The sequence below is a fragment of the Saccopteryx leptura genome, chromosome 2 (genome assembly GCF_036850995.1).
Source record: "Saccopteryx leptura isolate mSacLep1 chromosome 2, mSacLep1_pri_phased_curated, whole genome shotgun sequence".
Taxonomy (NCBI): Eukaryota; Metazoa; Chordata; class Mammalia; order Chiroptera; family Emballonuridae; genus Saccopteryx; species Saccopteryx leptura.
In genome coordinates, this window is record NC_089504.1 from 244,766,543 (window position 1) to 244,791,234 (window position 24,692).

At 42.3% G+C, this 24,692-nt stretch overlaps 2 protein-coding genes across 3 annotated transcripts; both read left to right on the plus strand.

Annotated features, from left to right (window-relative positions):
• Positions 1–36: 36 nt before the first annotated feature.
• Positions 37–10,030, plus strand: GPN3 (GPN-loop GTPase 3). Of its 2 annotated transcripts, none has more exons than XM_066370938.1 (8): positions 37–176; positions 2,175–2,283; positions 3,982–4,149; positions 5,500–5,624; positions 6,177–6,292; positions 6,450–6,546; positions 7,405–7,533; positions 9,904–10,030. In XM_066370938.1, exons 1-8 carry the CDS (start codon positions 129–131, stop codon positions 9,928–9,930), a joined length of 819 nt encoding a protein of 272 aa, XP_066227035.1. In that variant the 5' UTR covers positions 37–128; the 3' UTR covers positions 9,931–10,030. The 2 variants fall into 2 exon arrangements, with proteins under 2 accessions (XP_066227035.1, XP_066227034.1); XM_066370937.1 differs by lacking the exon at positions 9,904–10,030 and adding an exon at positions 8,134–9,830.
• A 487-nt stretch (positions 10,031–10,517) lies between these two features.
• ARPC3 (actin related protein 2/3 complex subunit 3) lies at positions 10,518–23,993 on the plus strand. The gene is made up of 7 exons (XM_066370941.1): positions 10,518–10,709; positions 13,810–13,909; positions 18,117–18,193; positions 21,664–21,732; positions 22,731–22,857; positions 23,139–23,233; positions 23,687–23,993. The coding sequence occupies exons 1-7, from the start codon at positions 10,704–10,706 to the stop codon at positions 23,747–23,749; spliced, it is 537 nt and encodes a 178-aa protein (XP_066227038.1). The 5' UTR covers positions 10,518–10,703; the 3' UTR covers positions 23,750–23,993.
• Positions 23,994–24,692: the final 699 nt, after the last annotated feature.

A 24,692-nucleotide genomic window follows, 5' to 3' on the forward strand; every position in this document is an offset into this window, starting at 1 on the left:
TGGATTGTGATTGGTTCTCACCTCGTGTTCCGGGAACCCTGGGCGTCGCGCAAAGGCTGAAGGGAGCGAGGCTGTCAGACTGAGTAGAGGCAGATCGGAGGGCGGCCCTAGGAACCCGGGAAGCCGGCATGCCTCGGTATGCGCAGCTGGTCATGGGCCCAGCAGGCAGCGGGAAGGTGAGAATTGGCAGAGAAAGGAGGGAAAAGTCAGAAGCAGCTCGGAGCTTCGGACTCTGAGGAGGGGACCGGCGGGTGTTTGTATTGGGGATCCGGAGACCTTGGGCAGCTCGCTTCTGCAGTCCGGGCTTCAGTGTCCTGTTTGTTGTTGTTTTGAAAGGAGAGTGGCCCTGGCCGGTTGGCTCAGTGGTAGAGCGTCGGCCTGGCGTGCAGAGGTCCCGGGTTCGATTCCCGGCCAGGGCATACAGGAGAAGCACCCATCTGCTTCTCCACCCCTTCCCTTCTCCTTCCTCTCTGTCTCTCTCTTCCCCTCCCGCAGCCGAGGCTCCATTGGAGCAAAGATGGCCCGGGCGCTGGGGATGGCTCCTTGGCCACTGCCCCAGGCGCTAGAGTGGCTCTGGTCGCAACAGAGAGACGCCCTGGAGGGGCAGAGCGTCGCCCTCTGGTGGGCGTGCCGGGTGGATCCCGGTCGGGCGCATGTGGGAGTCTGTCTGTCTCTCCTGGTTTCCAGCTTCAGAAAAATACCAAAAAAAAAAAAAAAAAAAGAAAGAAAGGAGAGTGATGCTAATCGTTTACATTTGTCGAATGCTTGTACCCCAGATACTGCGCTGAACGCCTTTTTTGTTTCCACCACCCTCTAAAATAAGCCCTATTACTCCCATTTTACAAATAAGGAAAAGGAGGCAAACACAGGTTCTTTGCCCAAGGATCACAGCTAGTAAGTGGCGGCTGGAATGCAGTTTCTTGTAATTACGGAACCCGGCCCTGGCTAGCTCCCAGGGGTCTCGTTAATCACTGTTTCTCAGAGCTTGAAGCATATATTTCTGGTATTTGAGGCCATATTAGGAGGTACGGGCCTGACATTAGTGTACATTGAATCACATATTGGGAAAGTTGCTCCCTTTTTAATTCTTTTTCAGTTTGCATTGAAGTGAAATTGTCAGTTTGATGCTAGTGTATCTTCAGCACATTTACATCCCCAAGTCTTTGCAGATCTTAAACTCAGAGCTTTTGACAGGCAATTATATTTAACTAGAAGGGGAAAAGTTATAAAGTTTTCAATTTTATAAAATAGTTACCTTCATGTTAGGATAAACATAACTGATGAGAAAGTACAGTAGAAGTTATTTGTATATTCCAGATTGCTTTTCAGACTGTAATAGAAAGTATTTTTCTATAAATTTTGATGCCTACTATAAGAAAATCTCATTGAGCCTGACCTTTGTGCCAGGCACTATTCTGGTCCCTGAGGGGTGTGCTATTGAACAAACATTAAGTTTATATTCAAACATTAATAATGGTCAGAAATAATGACCAAGTTTTTATTTCATAACCAGGTACCATCCTAGTTCCTAGGCTTGTAAAACTGAATACAACACATCCCTGCCTTTAAATAGAGGGTGGGAGAGAAGACAGGTAGCCTAGAGATTTTAACATAATGTGGTCACAACTACATGAAGGATAAAGAATTCTCTAAACCAGAAGTTGCAAACTCACAGCCTACTTCCATGCTGTTTATTGACCTCAGTGTTCTCTCCTCTTGGAATGCTCCTCTCCTGGCTTGGCAAGCACATTCCCATCCCTCTGCTCAAGTACCCCCTCCTCAGAGACATCATCTATCTCTGACCAACCTGCCTACAGTTTCGTTGCACAGTGCATGTTCTTGTGGAGACTCCATGTGTTAGGTTCTGCACTAAATTCTGCTTGTTGCCCAGTAGAGCAGTAAGGAGCCTTATTGGTGTTAGAGGTCAGCCTAGTAAGAGATGAGAAAATTGGGGGGCAGAGCAGAGAAGCAGCTTCCCTACAGTTACCCATAAGGCACAGCCAGGTCTGGATCTGCATCCTGGTCAGCCCAATGCCTTTTCCATTTTCAGTTAGCTTCTTGGTCAGTGAAGGACTAGTTTTGTCCTTAGTAAACACTGCTGAAGGGTGTAGAGAGTTCTTCAGGGTGTGCAATATTACTGTTACTCCAACCCCTTGTGCCTTCTGATATTACAGAGCACCTACTGCGCCACTATGGTCCAGCACTGTGAAGCCCTCAATCGGTCTGTCCAAGTTGTGAACCTTGATCCTGCAGCAGAACACTTCAACTACTCTGTAATGGCTGGTGAGTCTCAAGCAGAGCCTTCCCCCTCCTGCAGGAAAAGTAAGGGGGGGAGGAGGCAGGGAAAGCTGGCTGCTCAGCACAGAAGCTGAAAAATTAAGTACAGCTAGTGCTCAACTTATGACCACGATTGGTTTCAACAGACTGGTCGTAACACAATTTGGTCATAAGTTGAGTAGGCTATATGTACAGTACTGTGAAATGATGTTATAAAAATCTTTAAGTCATATTTTATCATAATTTTCTTTCATTATTATATATCATAATTTTCTTTGTTCATTTTATGCCATTTGTATCATCTCTACACCATTTTGTTTCTTATTTTTACATTTATCAGGTTTAAGTAAAACACTGCATTACCAGTACAACTGGTTTAATATTTGCAAAGACAATTTCCTCTTGGTAGACATCTTGGGAGGGGTTTGATGAAAAATATCCAAGACACAAAACACAAATTGCTGTACCGAGTCTGGGATAACAGTTGAAATGGTGCATGCGGAGATGGTAGTGCTACCAGAAGCTGGTCTGCACTGTCGTATGCCCAGCTGGCAGCACTTGCCAGACGCGGAGCAGTCGTGGCTAGCGACTGTGGTCTTAAAGTCGAATGGTCGTAAGTTGCATAGGTCGTAAGTCAATCAATATTTGTAATACAGTTTGGTCCCCTGGTTCGTGGTGAACAGCATGAGGCTGAATGTCATTTGATGACATTCACTTTCTTTTCTTTTAAATGATTTTTTAAAATTTTTTATTTATTTATTTATTTATTTATTTTTATTTTTACAGAGACAGAGAGTCAGAGAGAGAAATAGCTGGGACAGACAGGAATGGAGAGAGACGAGAAGCATCAATCATTAGTTTTTCTTGTGACACCTTAGTGTTCATTGATTGCTTTCTCATATGTGCCTTGACCGGGGCCTTCAGCAGATTGAGTAACCCCTTGCTCGAGCCAGCGACCTTGGGTCCAAGCTGGTGAGCTTTGCTCAAACCAGATGAGCCCGCACTCAAGCTGGAGACCTCAGGGTCTCGAACCTGGGTCTCCATATCCCAGTCCGTCGCTCTATCCACTGCGCCATCGCCTGGTCAGGCAACATTCACTTTCATTGGTATGTGTGACAGTATCCTTTCTCAGCCTCTTATGTACAAAATAAAAGTGAGTAGATGCCTTCCTCTCCACCCTTCTCTTTTCCTTTTTTTTTTTTTTTTTTGGATGACAGAGAGAGAGGGACAGATAGGGACAGACAGATAGGAACGGAGAGAGATGAGAAGCATCAATTCTTCGTTGGCAGCACCTCAGTTGTTCATTGATTGCTTTCTCATATGTGCCTTGACTTCGGGGTAGGAGGGCTACAGCAGAGCAAGTGACCCCTTACTCAAGCCAGCGACTATGGGGTCATGTCTATGATCTCATACTCAAGCCAGCAACCCTGTGCTCAAGTTGGATAAGCCCACGCTCAAGCTGGCAACCTTGGGGTTTCGAACCTGGGTCCTCTGCGTCCCAGTCTGATGCTCTATCCACTGCACCACTGCCTGGTCAGTCCCTTCTGTCCCTTTCATGTTTAGTGTTGCTGTGGTGAATCTGGTTTACTATACTGAAATAATCTCATATGCGTGAGTTTTTATATAATTGTTAATTATCACTAGTGAGGATAACAAATTGCAAACAGACTCTATTCTGTTCTGGGCCCTGCCTATCCTTTTCAGACATCCGGGAACTGATTGAGGTGGATGATGTGATGGAGGACGATTCTTTGAGGTTCGGTCCCAATGGAGGATTGGTGTTTTGCATGGAGTACTTTGCCAATAATTTTGACTGGCTAGAGAGCTGCCTTGGCCATGTAGAGGACGACTATATCCTTTTTGACTGTCCAGGTTGGTCACAAATTTGAGTCATTTTCCTTGAATTCACACTGGTTCTGTCCTCGGTGGGAGAAAGTGGAGTGAGCGTTTGTAGTTCTAAACTATACAGACTGCATTGAGGTACAAAACTCTTATTTGTTGGCTCTAATTCATTAATTGAGTTTACTCAATGCTTAACTTTGTACACTGGGAATACCGTAAAGAGCCAGGCAGTCATGTTCTCTGCCCCTGTGGGGCTCAGTCCAGTGGCAGTGCTAGACAGCATAAACAAAAAATCACACAAATGATTATTTAATATTCATTTGTGACAGGTGCCCCACTGGAGTAGCACAGGCCATCACGCAGTGGCTTGTAAGCTGGGCCTTCAGGAGAAGGTGAGGGAGACCGTGGTCTAGGCAGAAGTCACAGCGTGCTGCAGGCCTCGGGACAGGAAGGAACGAGCTGGGTTTGAGGCACCAAAAAGGCCAGTGTGGCTGAAGCACACAGTGCAGAAAAGGAAATGTCATGAAGTGAGGCTGGTAGGGGACAGGTAGTTGCACTTGACTTCTTAAGCCAAATTGTGAATTTCAGACTTGAGCTTAACCTAGCTTTGATCATTTGTGGCTCTAACTTTTCCCCCTTGCTTTTAATTAAGCACACACACACACACACAGAAAAATTTAGACATCATAAGTATACTTGATGAATATTCTCAAACTGCACACACCTTTATAGCACTCGCTTTTGATGGGCAAAAACTAAAATGTGATGAACTTCATGATTTTGTGATTGCTTCAAGAGTCTCTAAGACTCCTTAAAATTGAGTATATTATTATCAGGGGTTGATTTTTTTTTTTTTTTTTACTATTATAGGGGGAAATTTTTTCCTGTATATTGATGATTTTTTTTTTTATATATAATTTAGAAAAGATTTTTTTGTTATTTTTCTGAAATGAGAAGCGGGGGTAGAGGGGTGGAGGGTGGAGGCAGACAGACAGACTCCCGCATGTACCCGACCAGGATCTACCTGGCATGCCTGCCAGGGGGCGATGCTCTGCCCATCTGGGGTGTTGTGCCGCTGCAATTGGAGCCATTCCAGCATCTGAGGCAGAGGCCATGGAGCCATCCATACTCAGCGCCCAGGTCAACTTTGCTCCAATGGAGCCTTACTGCTAGAGGGGAAGAGAGAAACAGAGAGGAAGGAGAGGGGGAAGGGTGGAGAAGCAGATGGGTGCTTCTCCTGTGGGCCCTGGCTGGGAATTGAACCCGGGACTTACACACACCAGGCCAATGCTGTACCACTGAGCCAACTAGCCAGGGCCTGTATTTTGATGATTTAACACATTTCCTGATTGTAATAGTCTTGTAATATTCTTCATGTAGGTCAGATTGAGTTGTATACGCACCTGCCCGTGATGAAACAACTAGTCCAGCAGCTGGAACAGTGGGAGTTCCGAGTCTGTGGAGTGTTTCTGGTTGATTCCCAGTTTATGGTGGAGTCATTCAAGGTTTGAGGATAAATCTATTGTCGATATTTCAGTCATGGGTACAAACAGATGATAGTCTTTGTTAATCATTGTGCAATTCTGGACATTTCACAAACTGTAGAGTTATTTAGTATCCCTTATTGTTAAATTATTATAATGTATTTTTAATTCAGATGATAAATTATGATATTATATAGATTTTAGAGAAATCCTTACCAAGAAAAATGAGGCAGATGCATATTAAATATGTATGTTTTTCATTTTCTAAGGTCCATTTGTCTAGTGTATTAACTATTTAAAACTTTATTTCCCATTGATAGCTTTTAAGGAATCTCAGTGGGAAAGATTAATTTGTGATCACCATAGATTAAATCTACATGTTATTTTTCTTCTAACCTTTGGAAATCAAGGGTCAACTATCTGATTAGTGGACTGTTTTTTCTTTAGGATTAGTGTTTTTTTGACTAAGGCCAGTTTTGCTCCAGGGAGGAGCAGACGCCTCTTTCATGCAGAGACCAGGGAACTTGATTGGCACCCGTTGATTCATCTCCCCTTTCCTGTTTCCTCCTCCAGTTTATTTCTGGCATCTTGGCAGCCCTGAGCGCTATGATCTCTCTAGAAATCCCACAAGTTAACATCATGACGAAAATGGACCTGCTGAGTAAGAAAGCTAAAAAGGAAATTGAAAAGTGAGTTCACATCTTACATTATCATCAGGTCTTAATCACAGAGATGAACCTTCTAAGCTTTATTTACATGTGAGGTTCTAAGGTTCTGTCCGTCTATAAATCTAATTTCTTGGTTTATTCTTCCTTTTACTCATTAGTCTCTTGCTTATTTTTAAAGGTTTCTAGATCCTGACATGTATTCTTTATTAGATGATTCTACAAGTGACTTAAGAAGCAAAAAATTCAAGAAATTGACTAAAGCTATATGTGGGCTGGTAAGCTTGTGTTTGTGTTTTGTTTGTTTGTTTGTTTGTTTGTTTTTATTTTTTTCTGAAGCTGGAAACAGGGAGAGATAGTCAGACAGGCTCCCGCATGCGCCCGACCGGGATCTACCCGGCACGCCCACCATGGGGCAATGCTCTGCCCACCAGGGGGCGATGCTCTGCCCATCCTGGGCGTCGCCATGTTGCGACCAGAGCCACTCTAGCGCCTGGGGCAGAGGCCACAGAGCCATCCCCAGCGCCCGGGCCATCTTTGCTCCAATGGAGCCTTGGCTGCGGGAGGGGAAGAGAGAGACAGAGAGGAAGGCGCGGCGGAGGGGTGGAGAAGCAAATGGGCGCTTCTCCTGTGTGCCCTGGCCGGGAATCGAACCTGGGTCCTCCGCACGCTGTTTGTTTGTTTTAATGTTGTCAGGTGTTCACCGACATCCGGTCAGTGGCCACTGTTGTGGAAAGCACAGTGCAACACTATTTCCTTGCAAAGGGGAGGTGGTGGTGAGAGGTTGTGGGCTGGCCAGTCAGCAGTTAAATTTAGAAGCATTTATTGGTGATAGTAGATTAACTGTATTCCAAGCCATTTTGGTAGTTCAGAACTGTCTGTGCCCTGTTGAAATTTCCAGTGGTTTTTGAATTGAGACAAATGCCTATGAAACAGGATTTGTTAAGTAGTAAGTTGAGTGTTCTAGTAAGGTAGATCAGAAAAATTATTATTGATGTTCTGTTCTGTCTATCCTTACCCCCCCCACACACAAATGGTTTAATCAGTATAAATGGTTATAAAATTCAAATATAAGCTGAAAATTAAGTATTTTGCACAATTTCGGAATGACCTTTTCTGAAATCCCCAACTTACAGATTGATGACTACAGCATGGTTCGATTTTTGCCTTACGATCAGTCAGATGAAGAAAGCATGAACATTGTATTACAGCATATTGATTTTGCCATTCAGTATGGAGAAGACTTGGAATTTAAAGAACCAAAGGTAATTTCTGGTTTAGGGTGTTTATTGACTTTCAGTAAAAATGTTTGCCAGCACTCCTTGGTCTCCTGCATAATCCCAGAAACTCAAATTAATATTTGACTTAGTGGTGGCAGTAGCCTGGGATTTTCTGGGTGATCTCTGAAATTGACACCTGAGCTCAAAGAGCAATATCAGTTTTAGTCTGCTTTTTATTGAGGCAGTGTTATTGAGGTATGTTTCTTTGTACTCAGAGCTTGGGGTAGATGCAAAGAGGAGGTGAAATCCAATTGAACTTGGCCTGTCCTCATGTGTCAGTGGAAAGACTGGCAATAGTTATCAAAAGGGCACTATCACAGCAAATTAGTTGAGAATCGGTGTGAGTGTAAAGTCAGGTAAGAAATGTCTCTAATGAGATATAAGCACTTTATCACATACTGTATCTGGAAGTATTCTATCAGTCATTCTTCTGGTACTATTAGCTATTACTCATGAGCAATATCCGGAGCTCTTGCTGGGCGTGGCTCCTTGTAGAGCATTACCTGAAAAATATGTAAACACACACTAGTTCAATCATATTGAGGGGAAATCAATATGTTTTCTATTTTGTGTTTCCTCTGTCAGGAACATGAAGATGAGTCCACCTCTATGTTTGATGAATATTTTCAAGACCATCAGAATTAATAAAGAGTTTATTAAAAAGTAACTGTATATATGTGAAGAGCTTGTGGCTGAACCAGCTAAACATTTTTCTCAAAGGATGCAATACTAGAAAGTTGCTTTTGTGTATGTGCGTGTGCACGCACGTGTGTAAGAGAGAGAGTGGGGGGGGGGGAGGGAAAGAGGTGGAGGGGGAGAGAGAAAGAGAAGCATCAACTCATTGCTCCACTCAGTTGTGCATTGATTGCTTCTTGTATGTATTCTGACCGGAGATTGGATTGGCAACCCTGGGCTCCAGCCAAGCTGTTGACTCCACACTCAAGCTGGCGACCTTGGGCTTCGAACCTGGTGACCTTAGTGTTTCGGGTTGATGCTCTATTTACTGCACCACCACCGGTCAGGTGAAAGTTGCTTATTTTAATGAAAAAATACTTGGCTTTTTATCAGCAGCATATCTGAATCAAGCTTTCGGTTATTTCGAAACTGTTGCTGTTCAAAGTAGAATCTTTCAGTGTGATATTTTTACAGCATCAGTTTAGATTTTAAAAGTTGAAGTTGAAATGAACGCACATAGATCTGTATATACTATAAATTAGCACCTGTGGTACAGTTAGGACCAGTCTACCTTTACTTTTTCTGTCTAGTTTTGTTATTTCTGCAGGGTTTTTGGAGAGGCAGGAATTATTGTAACAAAATATATAAGTGTGTATTCAAAGGTAAAAATCCATAAGGATATGGATAAAACCACGGTTTATCTGTCTTCCAATTTTCCTACATTGAAAATGTATCATTTCTATAATTAAAAAATGAAAAGTGACTTTTAAGATATATATGTATATACAAATAAAAGAAACAGCACTAACCTTTCATTACACTCTTGTTCTCCTTTCAGAATTTAAATACTCAGCCAGGACTAAGTTTTGAATAGGTAAATTTTCCCAAGTAGGAGAGCCTGACAATTTACTCGTGGGTGCCAGGCACTGGGGATAAAATTGGAGCACCCAGGACAGACAAAACCTTGTTCTCATGGAGCTGACATGCTGGGCCCTTGAGACTAACCTTAAACAAGGAAACCTCTGATAAGGAATGGGAAGAAGAAACAGGCTACTTTGGGTTTATAGTCAAAGAAGGCCCCTTTTTAAAGGTGCTATTTGGCTAGAGACCTACGATAAATTAGAAATCAGTTGTGGGAACATGGGACAAAGTATTCCCATTTCTGAGGGACTGGCAGAAGAAATGGCCCAAAGCAGCAATGAGCTTAGCTTTTAACATTGGGGTGCTTTTCTAGTAATAGTTTAAAAATTCCTGAGCCGCCTGACCAGGCGGTGGCGCAGTGGATAGAGCGTCGGACTGGGATACAGAGGACCCAGGTTCGAGACCCCAAGGTCGCTAGCTTGAACGCGGGCTCATCTGGTTTGAACAAAAGCTCACCAGCTTGAACCCAAAGTCGCTGGCTCCAGCAAAGGGTTACTCGGTCTGCTGAAGGCCCGCGGTCAAGGCACATATGAGAAAGCAATCAACGAACAACTAAGGTGTTGCAATACGCAATGAAAAACTAATGATTGATGCTTCTCATCTCTCCATTCCTGTCTGTCTGTCCCTGTCTATCCTCTCTGACTCTGTCTTGTAAAAAAAATAAAAAATAAAATTTCTGAGCCTTTCATATGTAAGTTCTAAGCATTTAACATGCAATTCATCCTCAGAAAACTGAAATACTGTTATCTCCATTTTCAGGTGAGGAAACTGACACAGGGAGGTTAATTCGCCCAAAATTACGAAGCCATAAGTGTTGGAGCTGGAATTCAAATCCAGAGTCCATTTTCTTAAAAAATTGCAATACAGAGTAATGCACAAATCCCTTCTCACTTTGCTCTCCTTTCCCCAACTTTAAGACCAGTGGATTGGTTTCTTTCATTCAGTTATCAAATACCGACGGTCATTATGTACCAGCACTGCTTTAGAGAGGGGTGAGGACACAGCAGTGAGTAAAACGGACTAAATTCCCTGCCGTTTGACGTTCATATGGATGGGGAAATAAACTACATGGAAAATAATTTAAAAAGTCATAAGAGGGAAGGAATGAGGCTTGGGGGTAGAGTGGGGTTGAAGTTAAAATAGTGACCCAGGCCGGGTTGCTCAGTGCAAAGATCCCAGGTCAGGGCGCATGCCAGAAGCAACCAATGAAGTGCACACAACTAAATGAAATAACTAAGTGGAGCAAAGAAATGGAAATAGAAAAAAAATTATGTGACCCAGGGAATGCTTCACGGGGATTTGTAATCTCAAAATCTATTTCTGCTCCACTCCTCACGCATGCGCGACAATTAGCTCCTACCTAGTGCTGGCGCGCCACCTGGCGCCCCTTCGGATCCGCACAGCAGCAGCCCCAGCAGCCAAATAACCGGAAGCTCGCGTCCTCTCGCCCTCCTCTTCCGGTTTACTTCCGCCTACCCCGCCCGAGCCTCCAGACCGGAAGCGCCAAAGTCATAGCTGGTCCTCGTCATCTGGTTGAAGCTCGGGCTCCGGGGACCAAGATGCCGGTAAGGGGTGTAGGGTGACGGCGAGAATTGGGAAAAGCGGCGAAAAGTCGTTCGTACGCTGCGAGAAGCGGGCCAGAGGAGGCGGGGTCCAGAAAAAGGGTTAGGGGAATGGGCCGGTTCTTGCAGAATTGGAGCGGCCTGGGGATGTCGGCCATGGGGGGCGGGGCGGCGGCCGAGTAGGCGTGCAGAAGAAATTGCCTGAGCCCTTCTGGCCGCTTCTCTCCAGTGCCGAGCCCGTCTTTGTGCTTTCTGCACCCCCCCCCCCCCGATTCCCGCAGGGTGACCAAAGCCTCTATGGAGCCGTGCAGCCAAAGGGTTGAGCTTTTTTTCATTTTTCAAGTCTAGGGTCTGGCTTCTCCATTTTTCTTTTTCTTTTTTTTTTTGGCAGAGTCAGAGTCAGAGAGAGGGACAGATAGGGACAGCCAGACAGGAAGGGAGAGAGATGAGAAGCATCAATCATTAGCTTTTCGTTGCGACACCTTAGTAGTTCATTGATTGCTTTCTCATATGTGCCTTGACTGGGGGGCTACAGCAGACCGAGTAACCCGTTGCTCGAGCCAGTGACCTTGGGCCCAAGCTGGTGAGCTCTGCTCAAAACAGATGAACCCGCGCTCAAACTGGCGACCTTGGGGTCTGGAACCTGGGTCCTCCACATCCCAGTCCGACGCTCTGTCCACTGCTCCACCGCCTGGTCAGGCAAGCTTCTCCATTTTTCTTAAGTTCCACTTCCTTCTCTGTCCCAGGAAGTGGGTCTCTTCCGCTTTTCTCTCTCTTTTTTTAATTTTAAATACAGATTTTTAAATTTATTTATTTATTTATTTTACAGAGACAGGGGGTGAGTCAGAGGGAGGGATAGACAGGGACAGTCAGGAACGGAGAGAGATGAGAAGCATCAATCATTAGTTTTTCATTGCACGTTGCAACACCTTAGTTCATTGATTGCTTTCTCATATGTGCCTTGACCGCGGGCCTTCAGCAGACCGAGTAACCCCTTGCTGGAGCCAGTGATCTTGGGTTCAAGCTGGTGGGCTTTTGCTCAAACCAGATGAGCCCGCGTTCAAGCTGGCGACCTTAGGGTCTCGAACTTGGGTCCTCTGCATCCCAGTCTGACGCTCTATCCACTGCGCCACCACCTGGTCAGGCTGCTTCTCTTTTATGAAACCCCACTTCCTCCCCTGTCACTCTTGCAGTGGCTGCCACCCCTGAGTCGCTAGTTTTAGAGTGCCCAGGGCAGACTCAAGGGCCTCGCCTGGTTTCCAAATGTTTCTGTATTATTGTGCATCAGAGTATGAGTAAAATAGGTGATGGTTTGGTTTCTCTTCATTTATGACATCTTTGGGGTAGATTTATTGCCATTATGATTGGTCTCCATTTTGCAGAATAGGGAAAAGGAGGCTCAACAACTTGTGATTATTAAAACAACAAGCATTGCTGAGCACCTACTGTATGCTAAGCAGTGAGTAAGGCCAGCAAATCCCCACTCTTAAGGAGTTTACATTCTAATGAGGCAGGCAATAAACATGTAAATGTAAATAAAGGGGAGCTTTCTGATAGTGACAAATGCTATGAAGGAAATAGCTGGGGAACAAGACAGTAGCTGGTAAAGGGGAGGGCGGAGAATGCTTTAGATGAAGCATTCCGTTGATAAAAAGGCACAAGCCATGGTTATCAATACATATATTATGAATCCCATAGCTGCCATTTGACTCCTGATGTGTACTAAGCAGACCCTGAGCTACACACTTTACATAAATTATCCCATTTAATTCTCACAGTGACCCTATGAAGTAGGAATGTTATTTTTACAAGAGGAAACAGGCTGAGAGGAGTTAAGTAAACACTCAAGGTTGCACACGAGTGCAAAATCTTTGGTAAAACCAGGTTTTAAGCCTACTCTATAGCCCTGTGCTCATTCTAGCTGGACATAAAGCACCCTGGGCTTCCCTGTGATTGTTTATTTAAAATCTTTCTTCTCCATTTGCCCAAAAGTTCTTCAAGAATGGAACCATACTAGTCTTGCATACATGTAGATCATCATGTCTTGTACTTAAAAGGTGCTTAGTGATCATTTGGTGAATGAATGAATATATGAATGGGGCCCATGTTGTCTTAGAAAAAGCCAGACATTTTGTAAAAGGCAGAACTATGAATCATATACACATTGCTTTCATAAATATGATCCCCCCCCATTCTTTAACTCACACCTAACTACTGAAGGCAGTATATGTCCTCTCATTTTACAAATTTGAAAACAGGCTAAGATAAGTGATGTCTTGGTCAAAGACATAAAGCCAGGAAGTAGCAGAACTAAAAAAACAGCTGAGGGGTGGGTACCCCTGGTTTATATAGTGCTTGCCTATTTCTGTAGTGTAAATACTCCTACCAGTTAACCAGTTTTATGTCACTGAACATTGAATTGGAAGATGCACAGTAGCACCCCATTATATAGTATTTCCACCATAAAGGTAACAAAAAAAACGCCTGATTTGTGGTGGTGCAGTGGATAAAGCATTGACCTGGAACGCTGAGGTCGCCGGTTTGAAACCCTGTACTTGTCTGGTCAAGGCACATATGGGAGTTGATGCTTCCTGCTCCTCCCCCCTTCTCTCTCTCTCTCTCTCTCTCTCTCTCTCTCTTATTCTCTCTCCTATCTAAAATGAATAAATTTAAAAAAACTTTTAAAAAAATTCTTAGGAAAAAAAAAATTAAAAAAAAAAAGATAAAAAAACATAAATGACCTTATGATTATAGACCATAGTAAAATAATTTTAAAAAATAGAAAGTAATGAATTTTGAATCTTTATTACCTTTGTTTTTAATATAATTGATTGCAAATTTATATAATTTAATTTTTAGTAATGGCTGTGTTCAACAACCGGCTTGATTCCAATTTTTTCAAAATTTGTAGAAATTTAACAGTTGGTTTTCATGATCTATTAAGAGCTAGCTCTGCATATTGCTGCCACCATCCCTTCTGCCACATGCCCTAGTTTATCTTGGGTGGGTTACTCTTTTTTTCCTTTGGAGAAATGTACTTGTCTTCCTCACTGACATTTGTTCTCTTTCTGCTTCTGTATCCTTACCTGGCTTGCCATAACAGGCTTACCACTCTTCTCTCATGGACCCTGACACCAAACTCATTGGAAACATGGCACTGTTGCCCATCAGAAGTCAGTTCAAAGGACCCGCCCCTAGAGAGAGTAAGTCAAAACCCCTTTCCATTACTTTCAGATTATAGTATGAAATAGCTGGCATCACCCTGACATTATCAAGTCAGGGAAATTCTTATCTCGGTTTTCTGTTTCTGGCTGTTGTATCTTCTATTTGCTTGGGTTGATAATGCTTTTTAGACTTTTCAAGATCAAGGATGTATGTTGCATTGGATAGGAAACTGTATCATTGCTATTAGTTTCTCCAGGATATTTTGTTGAGGAAAAAGAGAAAACTTTCTTAAATCTTGACACTGTTTCTATCATCACTGTCAGTTCTTACAAACTAATCTAATGCTGCTACTTCTATAGAATGCCATATCCTCATCCCTTTCTCTTATCCAGCTAGGAAAAACAAAAACATTTCAACCTCTTCCCCATCTAAATCTCCTTCCTTTATCCATTCTTTAGGCTTCATTTTTAGCAATACCTCAATCTTAAATCTTTTTTTTTTTTAATTTTTTTAAAGGGAGGAGAGAAAGAAAAGAAACATCAATTTGTTATTCTACTTATTTATGCATTCATTGGTTGATTCTTGTATGTGACCTGACCAGGGATCGAACCTGAAATCGTGGTGTATCAGAATGATGCTCTAACCCACTGAACTACCCGGTTAGGGCCTCACTCTTAAATCTTAACCATCCTATATAATGTTACTAAATCTGAATTTTATATCTTTGCTTTCTTTCTTGGTACTCACTTTTTTGGGGGTGAGGGATGAAACCATTTTTTATTGTTCAGAAAGACCCATTTTCATACACTATCTGAGACTCTTCTGACACATTTTAGATACTCTGCCAATAGTGTACTTTGTATTATAATAGATGTGATTTTCCTGCACTCAGAAAGGGCCTGCACTGAGTTCCATTCATGGTTTCCAAGGCCACAGTTTTAATTAACCAGTTTTGTACTGAGGCCATCTCCATCCCTCTGCCAAACTATTTGACTTGACCTATTTTAATTTGATTTTGTTTCAACACAGTGGAAAGCTCAATAAACTTAATAAATCTGGTGAGTCACTACAGTCTTTACTTGAGTCTGAAATGAAGAAAAAGGAACAGATGGGGGAAAAAACAGATCAAAGGGAAGAAAAATTATATAAAGAAATTATAGTGCAAAGAAAAAATGAGTCAATGTTGACTCAGATTCCTTGAGATGAACCCTTTTCAGATCATTGCAAAAAACCATATGGTGTATCAGAAGATGCGTTTGACCAAGGAAGGAGTAAATCTAATTACCACCTTTACAATTCTTTGAAGGTTTTTACAAACAAGGAATGGCCTGTTACTCTTCCCCAGGGGATTGAGTTAGAACCAAATTGGAATTATGGAGGAGTGTAAGCCTATGCTGGGCTCTTAATAACTTTTAGCATTATTCCAATTATTGAATAATAATTCAATATTTGAACATAATTCTTTTTTTTTTTTTTTTTTTTTTTTTTTGTATTTTTCTGAAGCTGGAAACAGGAAGAGACAGTCAGACAGACTCCCGCATGCGCCCGACCGGGATCCACCCGGCACGCCCACCAGGGGCGAAGCTCTGCCCACCAGGGGGCGATGCTCTGCTCCTCCGGGACGTTGCTCTGCCGCAACCAGAGCCACTCTAGCGCCTGGGGCAGAGGCCAAGGAGCCATCCCCAGCGCCCGGGCCATCTTTGTTCCAATGGAGTCTTGGCTGCGGGAGGGGAAGAGAGAGACAGAGAGGAAGGGGGGGGGGGTTGGAGAAGCAAATGGGCGCTTCTCCTATGTGCCCTGGCCGGAAATCAAACCCGGGTCCCCCGCACGCCAGGCCGACGCTCTACCGCTGAGCCAACCGGCCAGGGCCCCTCAAATATTTTTTGAACATCTTTTATGTGCCAAACATCCTTCTAGGTTCTGAATCCTGTAGCCTCTTCACCACATACACACCTATAGTGACATTTAAAAGAATGAGCTGGATTTGGTAAACACTGTTGAATCTTTTGAGGAGGTTTCCTTTTTGCAGATAAGAAAACATGTCAAGCCTGACCCAGGGTGGCGCAGTGGATAAAGTGTCGACCTGGAACACTGAGGTCGCCGGTTCAAAACCCTGCACTTGTCTGGTCAAGGCACATATGGGAGTTGATGCTTCCTGCTCCCCCCCCCACCCCAAAATGATTAAATTAAAAAAAAAATTTTTTTTTTTAAATGTCAAAACAAAAAAAGAGAAGAAAGCAAGCAGATTATAAGGAACACATCTTGAGTTCAAATTCTGTTAAAAATCTTTAGCAGAGGAATGAATGGGGATAAAGAAAACTGAATTACAGAGTAGTAGAACATCAGGATTACTCTGCTTTTCTGCTGTATGAAAGGCATAGCAGTCATGGACAAGAAGTATAAATAACTGTCCCTGTGTAGCTGAAACCAGCTGCCGGATACCAAGACCCTGGGATGTGACCTTTCTAAAATAAAGAAAGGAAAACAAAAAATTGCCAAAGAAATTGTGTAATGAGATCTGTCTTTGTCACAACAGTATTTCTGGCTTTCTTCAGTCTAGCCCCCAGAACAGCTTGTACAAATACATTTTTGGGTTTTTTTTTTTTTGTTTGTTTTGTTTTTTTACAGAGACAGAGTCAGAGAGAGGGATAGATAGGACAGACACATAGGAACGGAGAGAGATGAGAAGCATCAATCATCAGTTTTTCGTTGCAACACCTTAGTTCATTGATTGTTTTCTCATATGCGCCTTGACCGTAGGCCTTCGGCAGGCCGAGTAACCCCTTGCTTGAGCCAGCGACCTTGGGTCCACGCTGATGAGCTTTGCTCAAACCAGATGAGCCCGCATTCAAGCTGGCAACCTCGGGGTCTCAAACCTGGGTCCTCCACATCCCAGTCCGACGCTCTATCCACTGCGCCACCGCTTGGTCAGACTGTACAAATATATTTGAAATCATAGGGGTTTTTTTTGTTTTTTTGTGTTTTTTTCTGTATTTTTCCGAAGCTGGAAACGGGGAGAGACAGTCAGACAGACTCCCGCATGCGCCCGACCGGGATCCACCCGGCACGCCCACCAGGGGCGACTCTCTGCCCACCAGGGGGCGATGCTCTGCCCCTCTAGAGCGTCGCTCTGCCACGACCAGAGCCACCCTAACGCCTGGGGCAGTGGCCAAGGAGCCATCCCCAGCGCCCAGGCCATCTCCGTTCCAGTGGAGCCCTGGCTGCGGGAGGGGAAGAGAGAGACAGAGAGGAAGGAGGGGGGCTGTGGAGAAGCAAATGGGCGCCTCTCCCATGTGCCCTGGCCGGGAATCGAACCCGGGTCCCCCGCACACCAGGCCGATGCTCCACCGCTGAGCCAACCGGCCAGGGCCTGAAGTCATAGTTTTTATAAACAGAAAAATATGTATAAGAACTCCATTGGGTTCATAAATGACAATTTTTTTTCTCTTACACCATAGTATGTAAATTCAAATGAAATTATATTGAATATTTTTTAAAATCATTTTATTTGTCTGTGTCTCAGTCTGTTTTTATAAATGCATTTGAGAGCTGTCTGTAATGGTGTTCACTATTTAATAGTAGTTATTTCTGGGATGTGAAATTAGAGTGACAATTAGAATTTGTTTATATCAATTAATTCTTCTAATGAGCATGTATAAATTTTATAAAAACAAAGCTATAAAAATAAATCATGCAGGCCATGGCCAGTTGGCTCAGTGGTAGAGCATCAGCCTGGTGTGTGCATGTCTTGGGTTCGATTACTGGTTAGGGCACACAGGAGAAATGCCCATCTGCTTCTCCATACCTCCCTCCCCCCTCTCTCCTCCTCTCCTTCTCTCCTCCTGCGGCCATGGTTCAGTTGGACTGAGTTGGCATCGAGTGCTGAGAATGGCTCTATAACCTCCACCTCAAGCACTAAAAAATGGTTCCAGTTGCAATTGAGCAAGGGCCCCAGGGGGGCAGAGCATTGGCCCCTAGTGGGCTTGCCGGTGAATCCCTGCTGGGGCATATGTGGGAGTCTGTCTCTGCTTCCTCTCCTCTCACTAAAATAAAAAATTAAAAAAAGAAAAAGAATAAGTCATGTATGTATTTTTCTAGAAATTGTTTCTAGACTTTGTATTTCAGTAGCCTCATTTTATTTTATTCAATTTCAAAACTTGACCATTGAGCTTGGGTATTTTTTCTTTATAGCTTTTTTAGATATATTTCGCATTAAGCTAATGTTCTCTCTTGTATCTTGTTTAGCAAAAGATACAGATATTGTAGATGAAGCCATCTATTACTTCAAGGCCAATGTCTTCTTCAAAAACTATGAAATTAAGGTAAAGTACAGAGTTTTTAATATTTAATTTTCTAATGGGAAGACTAGCTGGCAGTCAATGTTTCTCTGAGGAGTAAATAAAATGAGATTGTATGCTTTTATAAATCCAGAACAGTATTTAGTTTTAGACTCTATATGAATATTTGATTCTCATTTTTCTTCCAAAGTCTGCACGTGGGGCATCCGGGGTTAGCAGATGACATCCAGAGGACCAGATCTGGCCCACCACCATTTTTTGTAAATAAAGTTTTATTGGAACCCAGCCCTGCACTTTTGTTTATATATTACACTGGGGAACAAAATTTTTGTTGCATCCACAAAAACACTTGTTCTTACCTAATTTGAGTATGCTGATCTCAAATCTGACATTAGTTTTTCTCTGTAAGCTACAGTTTTTTTTTGCAATTAAAGGTTTTAGGTTTTCATCTTATTGTAAAATTTTCAACATTTAGTTTAACATAATGAAGTAGAATATCTTCTTGGGCATCATCTTTGTGAAAATATAATTTATATAATGCAGTAAATACACTAATACACTAAAAGATATGATTGCATCAGAATTTGTCTACTATTTCAAAATAGAACATATTAAAACACTTATTTTAACCACAAAATTTGTGCAAAACTTATTTGAATTCTATTCAGGCAAAAACTTGCGTTTGTAGCTCTTGCGTTTGTGTACTTGTTGAGGACAATCTCGTTTGATACTCCAGCAGTAGTCTGCTCATCACTAACAGCTCCAAGATTTTCGGGAAATTTATCAAGGTGACTGTTTAGGAAGTGAATCTTAACGCTTATGTTACATCCAATGTCGTGGAAAGCCAACAGCATCCTTTGAACCAGAAGTTCATAGTTTTCTGCTTTTTTGTTGCCAAGGAAGTTCTTTGTAACTGCCACAAAAGACTGCCATGCTGCTTTCTCCTCCTCATTCATCTTTCTGGCAAATTCTTCATCACATATGAGGGTTCAAATTAGAGGTCCATCAAATACAACTGCTTTTATCTTCTCAAAAGACAAGCCAGGAGCCTGACCTGTGGTGGCGCAGTGGATAAAGCATCGACTTGGAAAGCTGAGATCACCGGTTCAAAACCTTGGGCTTACCTGGTCAAGGCGCATATGGGAGTTGATACTTCCTGCTCCTCCCCCCTTGTCTCTCTCTCTCTCTCTCTCTCTCTCTCTCCTCTCTCAAATGAATAAATAAAACCTTAAAAAATAAATAAAACCCTTTAAAAAAAAAAAAAAGAAGCCAGGAAAAGCAGAAATAATATGTTGAAAGCATTCACTTTCTCTATTCAAAGCCTGAACAAACTGCTTCATTAAGCCAAGTTTGATGTGAAGTGGGGGAAAAATGATCCTGTCTCAATTAACTACAGGCTCATTCACAATATTTTGCATTCCTACTTCCAGAGCTTCATATTTCAGCCACTCCTTCTGTGTCCAGTGTTTTTCTCGAGCTCGGCTGTCCCACAAACACAGAAAGCAAGGATACTTCGTGAAACCTCTCTGTTGTCCTAGCAGGAAATTTACCATTTTAAGATCCACACAAATGATCCAGTTTTGCTTCAGAAAGTTGAGGACAATTTTTATGTCATTCTTACTAAGTCATTCAATTCGGGTTGGCTAAACTGCTGAGGGGTTAATGACTGCTTGGCATCAGAAGAAGACCCTTCAGATTCTACAACTATTTCCTCATGCATCTTGTAAAAATACACTTGATCATCATGTTCACTTTCTTCGTCCTTAGAAGAAATAAAACCATTGAAAACTGGAACCGGAGTGTCTCAGAGTGTGGGATAGGTCATATTGCTGAAGGAATATTAGGATATGCGATCATATGCCGATTTTTCTTGCCGATGCCCTTTGTATGGATCAGACAGAAATAACAGTCACTGCTGTGGTCCTTAGGTTCACGCCAAACTGTCGGAATACCAAAAGGCATTCCTTTGCATTTTTCTTTTGTCCAGTTACGAAGCATTTCCTTACAATTATGACACACAATATGAGGAGCCCAATTCTTGTTTTGATCGCCAAGGGGAACTTGAAAATAGGCAATATATGCATGTGTCACAAATGATGAAATATTGTGCCTTTGACATTGAAGTGTGTAACAGCAACATATATAACAGAAGGTGTCAGGACTATTCTTACATTTACGCCTACTTGAAGCCATGATTCAATCTTAAAATAAGAGGGTGTTTTTATCAGATAATAATTTTTTACATTTAAAGACAACTACTGGCCCTGGCCGGTTGGCTCAGCGGTAGAGCGTCGGCCTAGTGTGCGGAGGACCCGAGTTCGATTCCCGGCCAGGGCACACAGGAGAAGCGCCCATTTGCTTCTCCATCCCTCCGCCGCGCTTTCCTCTCTGTCTCTCTCTTCCCCTCCCGCAGCCAAGGCTCCATTGGAGCAAAGATGGCCCGGGCGCTGGGGATGGCTCTGTGGCCTCTGCCTCAGGCGCTAGCGCGGCTCTGGTTGCAATATAGGGACTCCCAGGATGGGCAAAGCATCGCCCCCTGGTGGGCAGAGCGTCACCCCATGGTGGGCGTGCCGGGTGGATCCCGGTCGGGCGCATGCGGGAGTCTGTCTGACTGTCTCTCCCCATTTCCAGCTTCAGGAAAAAAAAAAAAAAAAAAAAAAAAGACAACTACAATTATGTAAAAGTGATGTTTGTAAAACATTAATTGCTTTGTGGTTATGTTCAATCCAAGAGTTGCTGCCCTTTAACTCCAATTTAAAAACCAATGCATGCCATTAACTGTAACAAAAAGAAATTAAAATTGCATAAAAACTAGAGCATGCACCAAAAACGGATTTCAGATTTGGAATCAGTGATGCAGAAATATATAGAAACAGTTCTAAAACCTCATGCAACAGAAAATGAAAAAAAATTTGTTCCTTAGTGTTATCTGTGGCTGTTTTCACACCACAATGGCCAAGTTTAGTAGTTGTGATAAAAACTCTGCAGTGGGCAAAGCCTGAAGTATTTATTATCTGTTTCTTTTTTTTTTATTCAACATTAATTGATCACCTACTCAAATATTTTCCTTTTTTGTTAGATTTTGAGTTGGACTTACGGAGCTCTTCAAGAACAAGTCACATGTGAAAGAATTGCTTCCTCTTTTTAGAGTCATGAATGTTTCTGTTCTCAGAAGAGATCCTGAAGTGGAAGGGTTTTAAAAACTTAGCCAGCCAGCTGGTGCACCTTGGGTTTCCCCAGCAGCTTTGTGAACTGTGCTGCTGACACAGAGTGAGGCGCGTGGGCATGGACCCTGGGGCAGGAGGAGCATTGACAGCAGGAGTTCGGAACGGACAGCAAGGGGGCTTGAGGCCAGGGGACTTTTGATGCTATGTTAACTATGCTTTTGCAGTTTTCAGTTGATAATAAGAGACAAAGAGTGAATTCATTTATTGCACATAATTGTTATGTTTTGTTCAGGGCTATTTTTTAAGTTTTGTTTTTCTTTCCTGTAGAATGAAGCTGATAGAACTTTAATATACATAACTCTCTACATTTCTGAGTGTTTAAAGAAACTCCAAAAGGTAATTAAACTTGGATGATCATCTGTCAGGAAAACAAATTACTAATATGTATTTGGATTTGGTGAGACTTTAAGGGAAGTAGAAAGTATTTCCTCTGACTTAGGGCATGGACTTAAGAGAAAAACCTCAATGTAGAGCTCTAAACTTACAGTGTCGTTGACTAATCAGAGGATGAGGCTTTGCCTGTACTATTTCAAGACAGAAATCTTGAGCAAAAAAATTCCTCATAAGCCTTTGGCCCAGAGATCTTTAACTGGGAGTCCAATGATAGAATTAGGAGTCCGTGAACTTGAGTGGGAAAGATTCCCTCTTTCTTTTCACTGGCCTGTACCTGAAATTTAGCACTTCTATTATTAACGTGGACAACAACCTACAGTTATATTAGCAATATCTGTGACCTTTTTCTCCAATGGAAATCACAGCATTTCATATTGCATTTAGAATGGAAGATTTTTTGCAATTTTGTTTACACTCCTTACTACTTCAGAATTTAGTTGTTAGAGCCACAGCAAGATCTGGTATTTAGTGCATGAATAAAGAAGCATGTGTATGACTATATCATATATTGGGTTTTTTAATATTATAATTATTTTATTTTACTATACATAATTGGTTTCTTTTGTAATTCTGTGTATTTTATTTTCTTCACTTAAAGCATTATTCTGAGAAGGAGCCCACAGGCTTTTTACTAGATTGCAAAAAGTCACCAAAGACATTAACCTCAGCCATAATTACTTAAACTAAAATATTGCAAGTGGCCCTGGTTGGATAGCTCAGTTGATTAGAGCATCTGGCTGAAGCACAGAGGTTGCCAGTTTGATCCCCAGTCAGGGCACATACAGGAACAGATTGATGTTCCTGTATCTTTCTTTTTCTCTCCCTTTCTCTCTGGCTAAAATCAATAAATAGAATTTTTAAAAAATTGCAAAGTGGATATTATTACCCATTTCTCCATAAAATATGTGTGTGTATATATGTATATACTTTTTTTTTTTTAGTGCAATTCTAAAAGCCAAGGTGAGAAAGAAATGTATACACTGGGAATCACCAATTTTCCCATTCCTGGAGAGCCTGGTTTTCCACTTAATGCAATTTATGCCAAACCTGCAAACAAACAGGAAGACGGTAAGAACAGGGTCTCTATTCTCTGTATGGCACGAGGTTTTTTCCATTTGATTTTTTACCCCTCTTCTTGCCTTGATTGGTAACAAGTATGACATGTAGAGAATCTTTTGGATTAAAATGAATGTAGTTATAAAACATTTTGGACTGTCATTTATGTTTCCTATCCTGTTTGAATGTATAGAAATATATTGCAGGGGTCAGTGTTCAGATCAGTACCAAGCACATTTGCAGTGCATTCTCCAATGCAGTATTTTGTATTGTTCTGTCTGCTTCTTTTTTAGAAGTGATGAGGGCCTATTTACAGCAGTTAAGGCAAGAGACTGGACTGAGACTTTGTGAGAAAGTTTTTGACCCGCAGAATGATAAACCTAGCAAGGTAAGACCCTCTTCTTTGCTTTTTAAATTGATAAATCACCTTTTATCCTATAGCCTTCATTAAATGAAACACATTTCATTGCGAGACTGCTTTCAGTTTCCACAGTACAGTGTTGCTAAACATGGAGTGTGTGCCTTGTACACAGTAGGAGTTCACTGAATCCCAATGAATAATAATTGCAAATAATAAAACATTTTGGTTGGTTGTTCTTGTCAGGGCATTATAAACCCCCAAGCATGAGATATCTTGATTATATTACACCTAATTCTGAATAACCTGTAAGTCACTTTAAAAAAAAGAAAATTTTATAGGTGCTTTTAAGGAGTATTAACATAAGGGCTGCCAGGCTAATATTAAATTTTGTTATTAAATAAAGTCATATTCTGGCCTTACCTTGAATTTGTATTGTGATTTGATTGCCGTTATTCATTCTGTTTTGTCCCCTTTTGTTAGTGGTGGACTTGCTTTGTGAAGAGACAGTTCATGAACAAGAGTCTTTCCGGACCTGGACAGTAGGGGGAGCTTGAGCAGACACTGTTTCCCCAGCCGTGGGCAGCATTTTACTGCAAGATGTACACAGTTCTTTGCCTTTATTTGATAAAGTTTTATAAAGAAGAAAGAAGAGACCATTTCTTTACTTGAAAAATTCATTATCAAGAATTTGGGGGGGGAAGGAAGAATGAATTGTTAAAGGGTGGTTTGAAATTTTCTGCACTATTAAGCTGGTGCTTAATAAGTAATAATAAAATTTCTAACATTTTATGTGGAAAACGTTATTCCTTTGGCATTCACTTAAATTTTTTGTGAGCTAATATTCACCGTTTAAAAAAATTTTTTTTCGGCCCTGGCCGATTGGCTCAGTGCTGGAGTGTCGGCCTGGCGTGCAGAAGTCCCGGGTTCGATTCCTGGCCAGGGCACACAGGAGAGGCGCCCATCTGCTTCTCCACCCCTCCCCCTCTCCTTCCTCTCTGTCTCTCTCTTCCCCTCCTGCAGCTGAGGCTCCATTGGAGCAAAGATGGCCTGGGCGCTGGGGATGGCTCCATGGCCTCTGCCTCAGGCGCTGGAATGGCTCTGGTTGCAACAGAACAATGCCCCAGATGGGCAGAGCACCGCCCCCTGGTGGGTGTGCCGGGTGGATCCAGGTCGGACGCCTGCAGGAGTCTGTCTGACTGCCTCCCTGTTTCCAGCTTCAGAAAAATACAAAAAAAATAAAATAAATTTTTTTCTATTGATTTTAGAGAGAGAGAAGGTGGCAGAGCAAGAAGTAGCAACTCATAGTTGCCTTCACTTTAGTTGTTCATTGCTTGCTTGTATGTGCCTTGACTGGGCAAGCCCAGGGTTTCAAACTGGCAACCTCAGTATTCCAGGTTGACTCTATCCACTGCTATACCGCCTGGTCAGGCATTTTGAGTTAATTTTTATATGTGAAGTAAAATAGGAGTCCAGCTTTATTTTGCAT

Bases quoted from the DNA above. Each gene is read 5' to 3' on its own strand.
- GPN3 (XM_066370937.1), top strand. From the start codon at position 129: ATGCCTCGGTATGCGCAGCTGGTCATGGGCCCAGCAGGCAGCGGGAAG. The intron at 177-2,174 runs GTGAGAATTGGC...CTGATATTACAG, and splicing joins GCCCAGCAGGCAGCGGGAAG to AGCACCTACTGCGCCACTAT. The intron at 4,150-5,499 runs GTTGGTCACAAA...TTCTTCATGTAG, and splicing joins TATCCTTTTTGACTGTCCAG to GTCAGATTGAGTTGTATACG.
- ARPC3 (XM_066370941.1), top strand. The intron at 18,194-21,663 runs GTAAAGTACAGA...TCTTTCCTGTAG, and splicing joins TCAAAAACTATGAAATTAAG to AATGAAGCTGATAGAACTTT. The intron at 23,234-23,686 runs GTAAGACCCTCT...CCCTTTTGTTAG, and splicing joins AGAATGATAAACCTAGCAAG to TGGTGGACTTGCTTTGTGAA.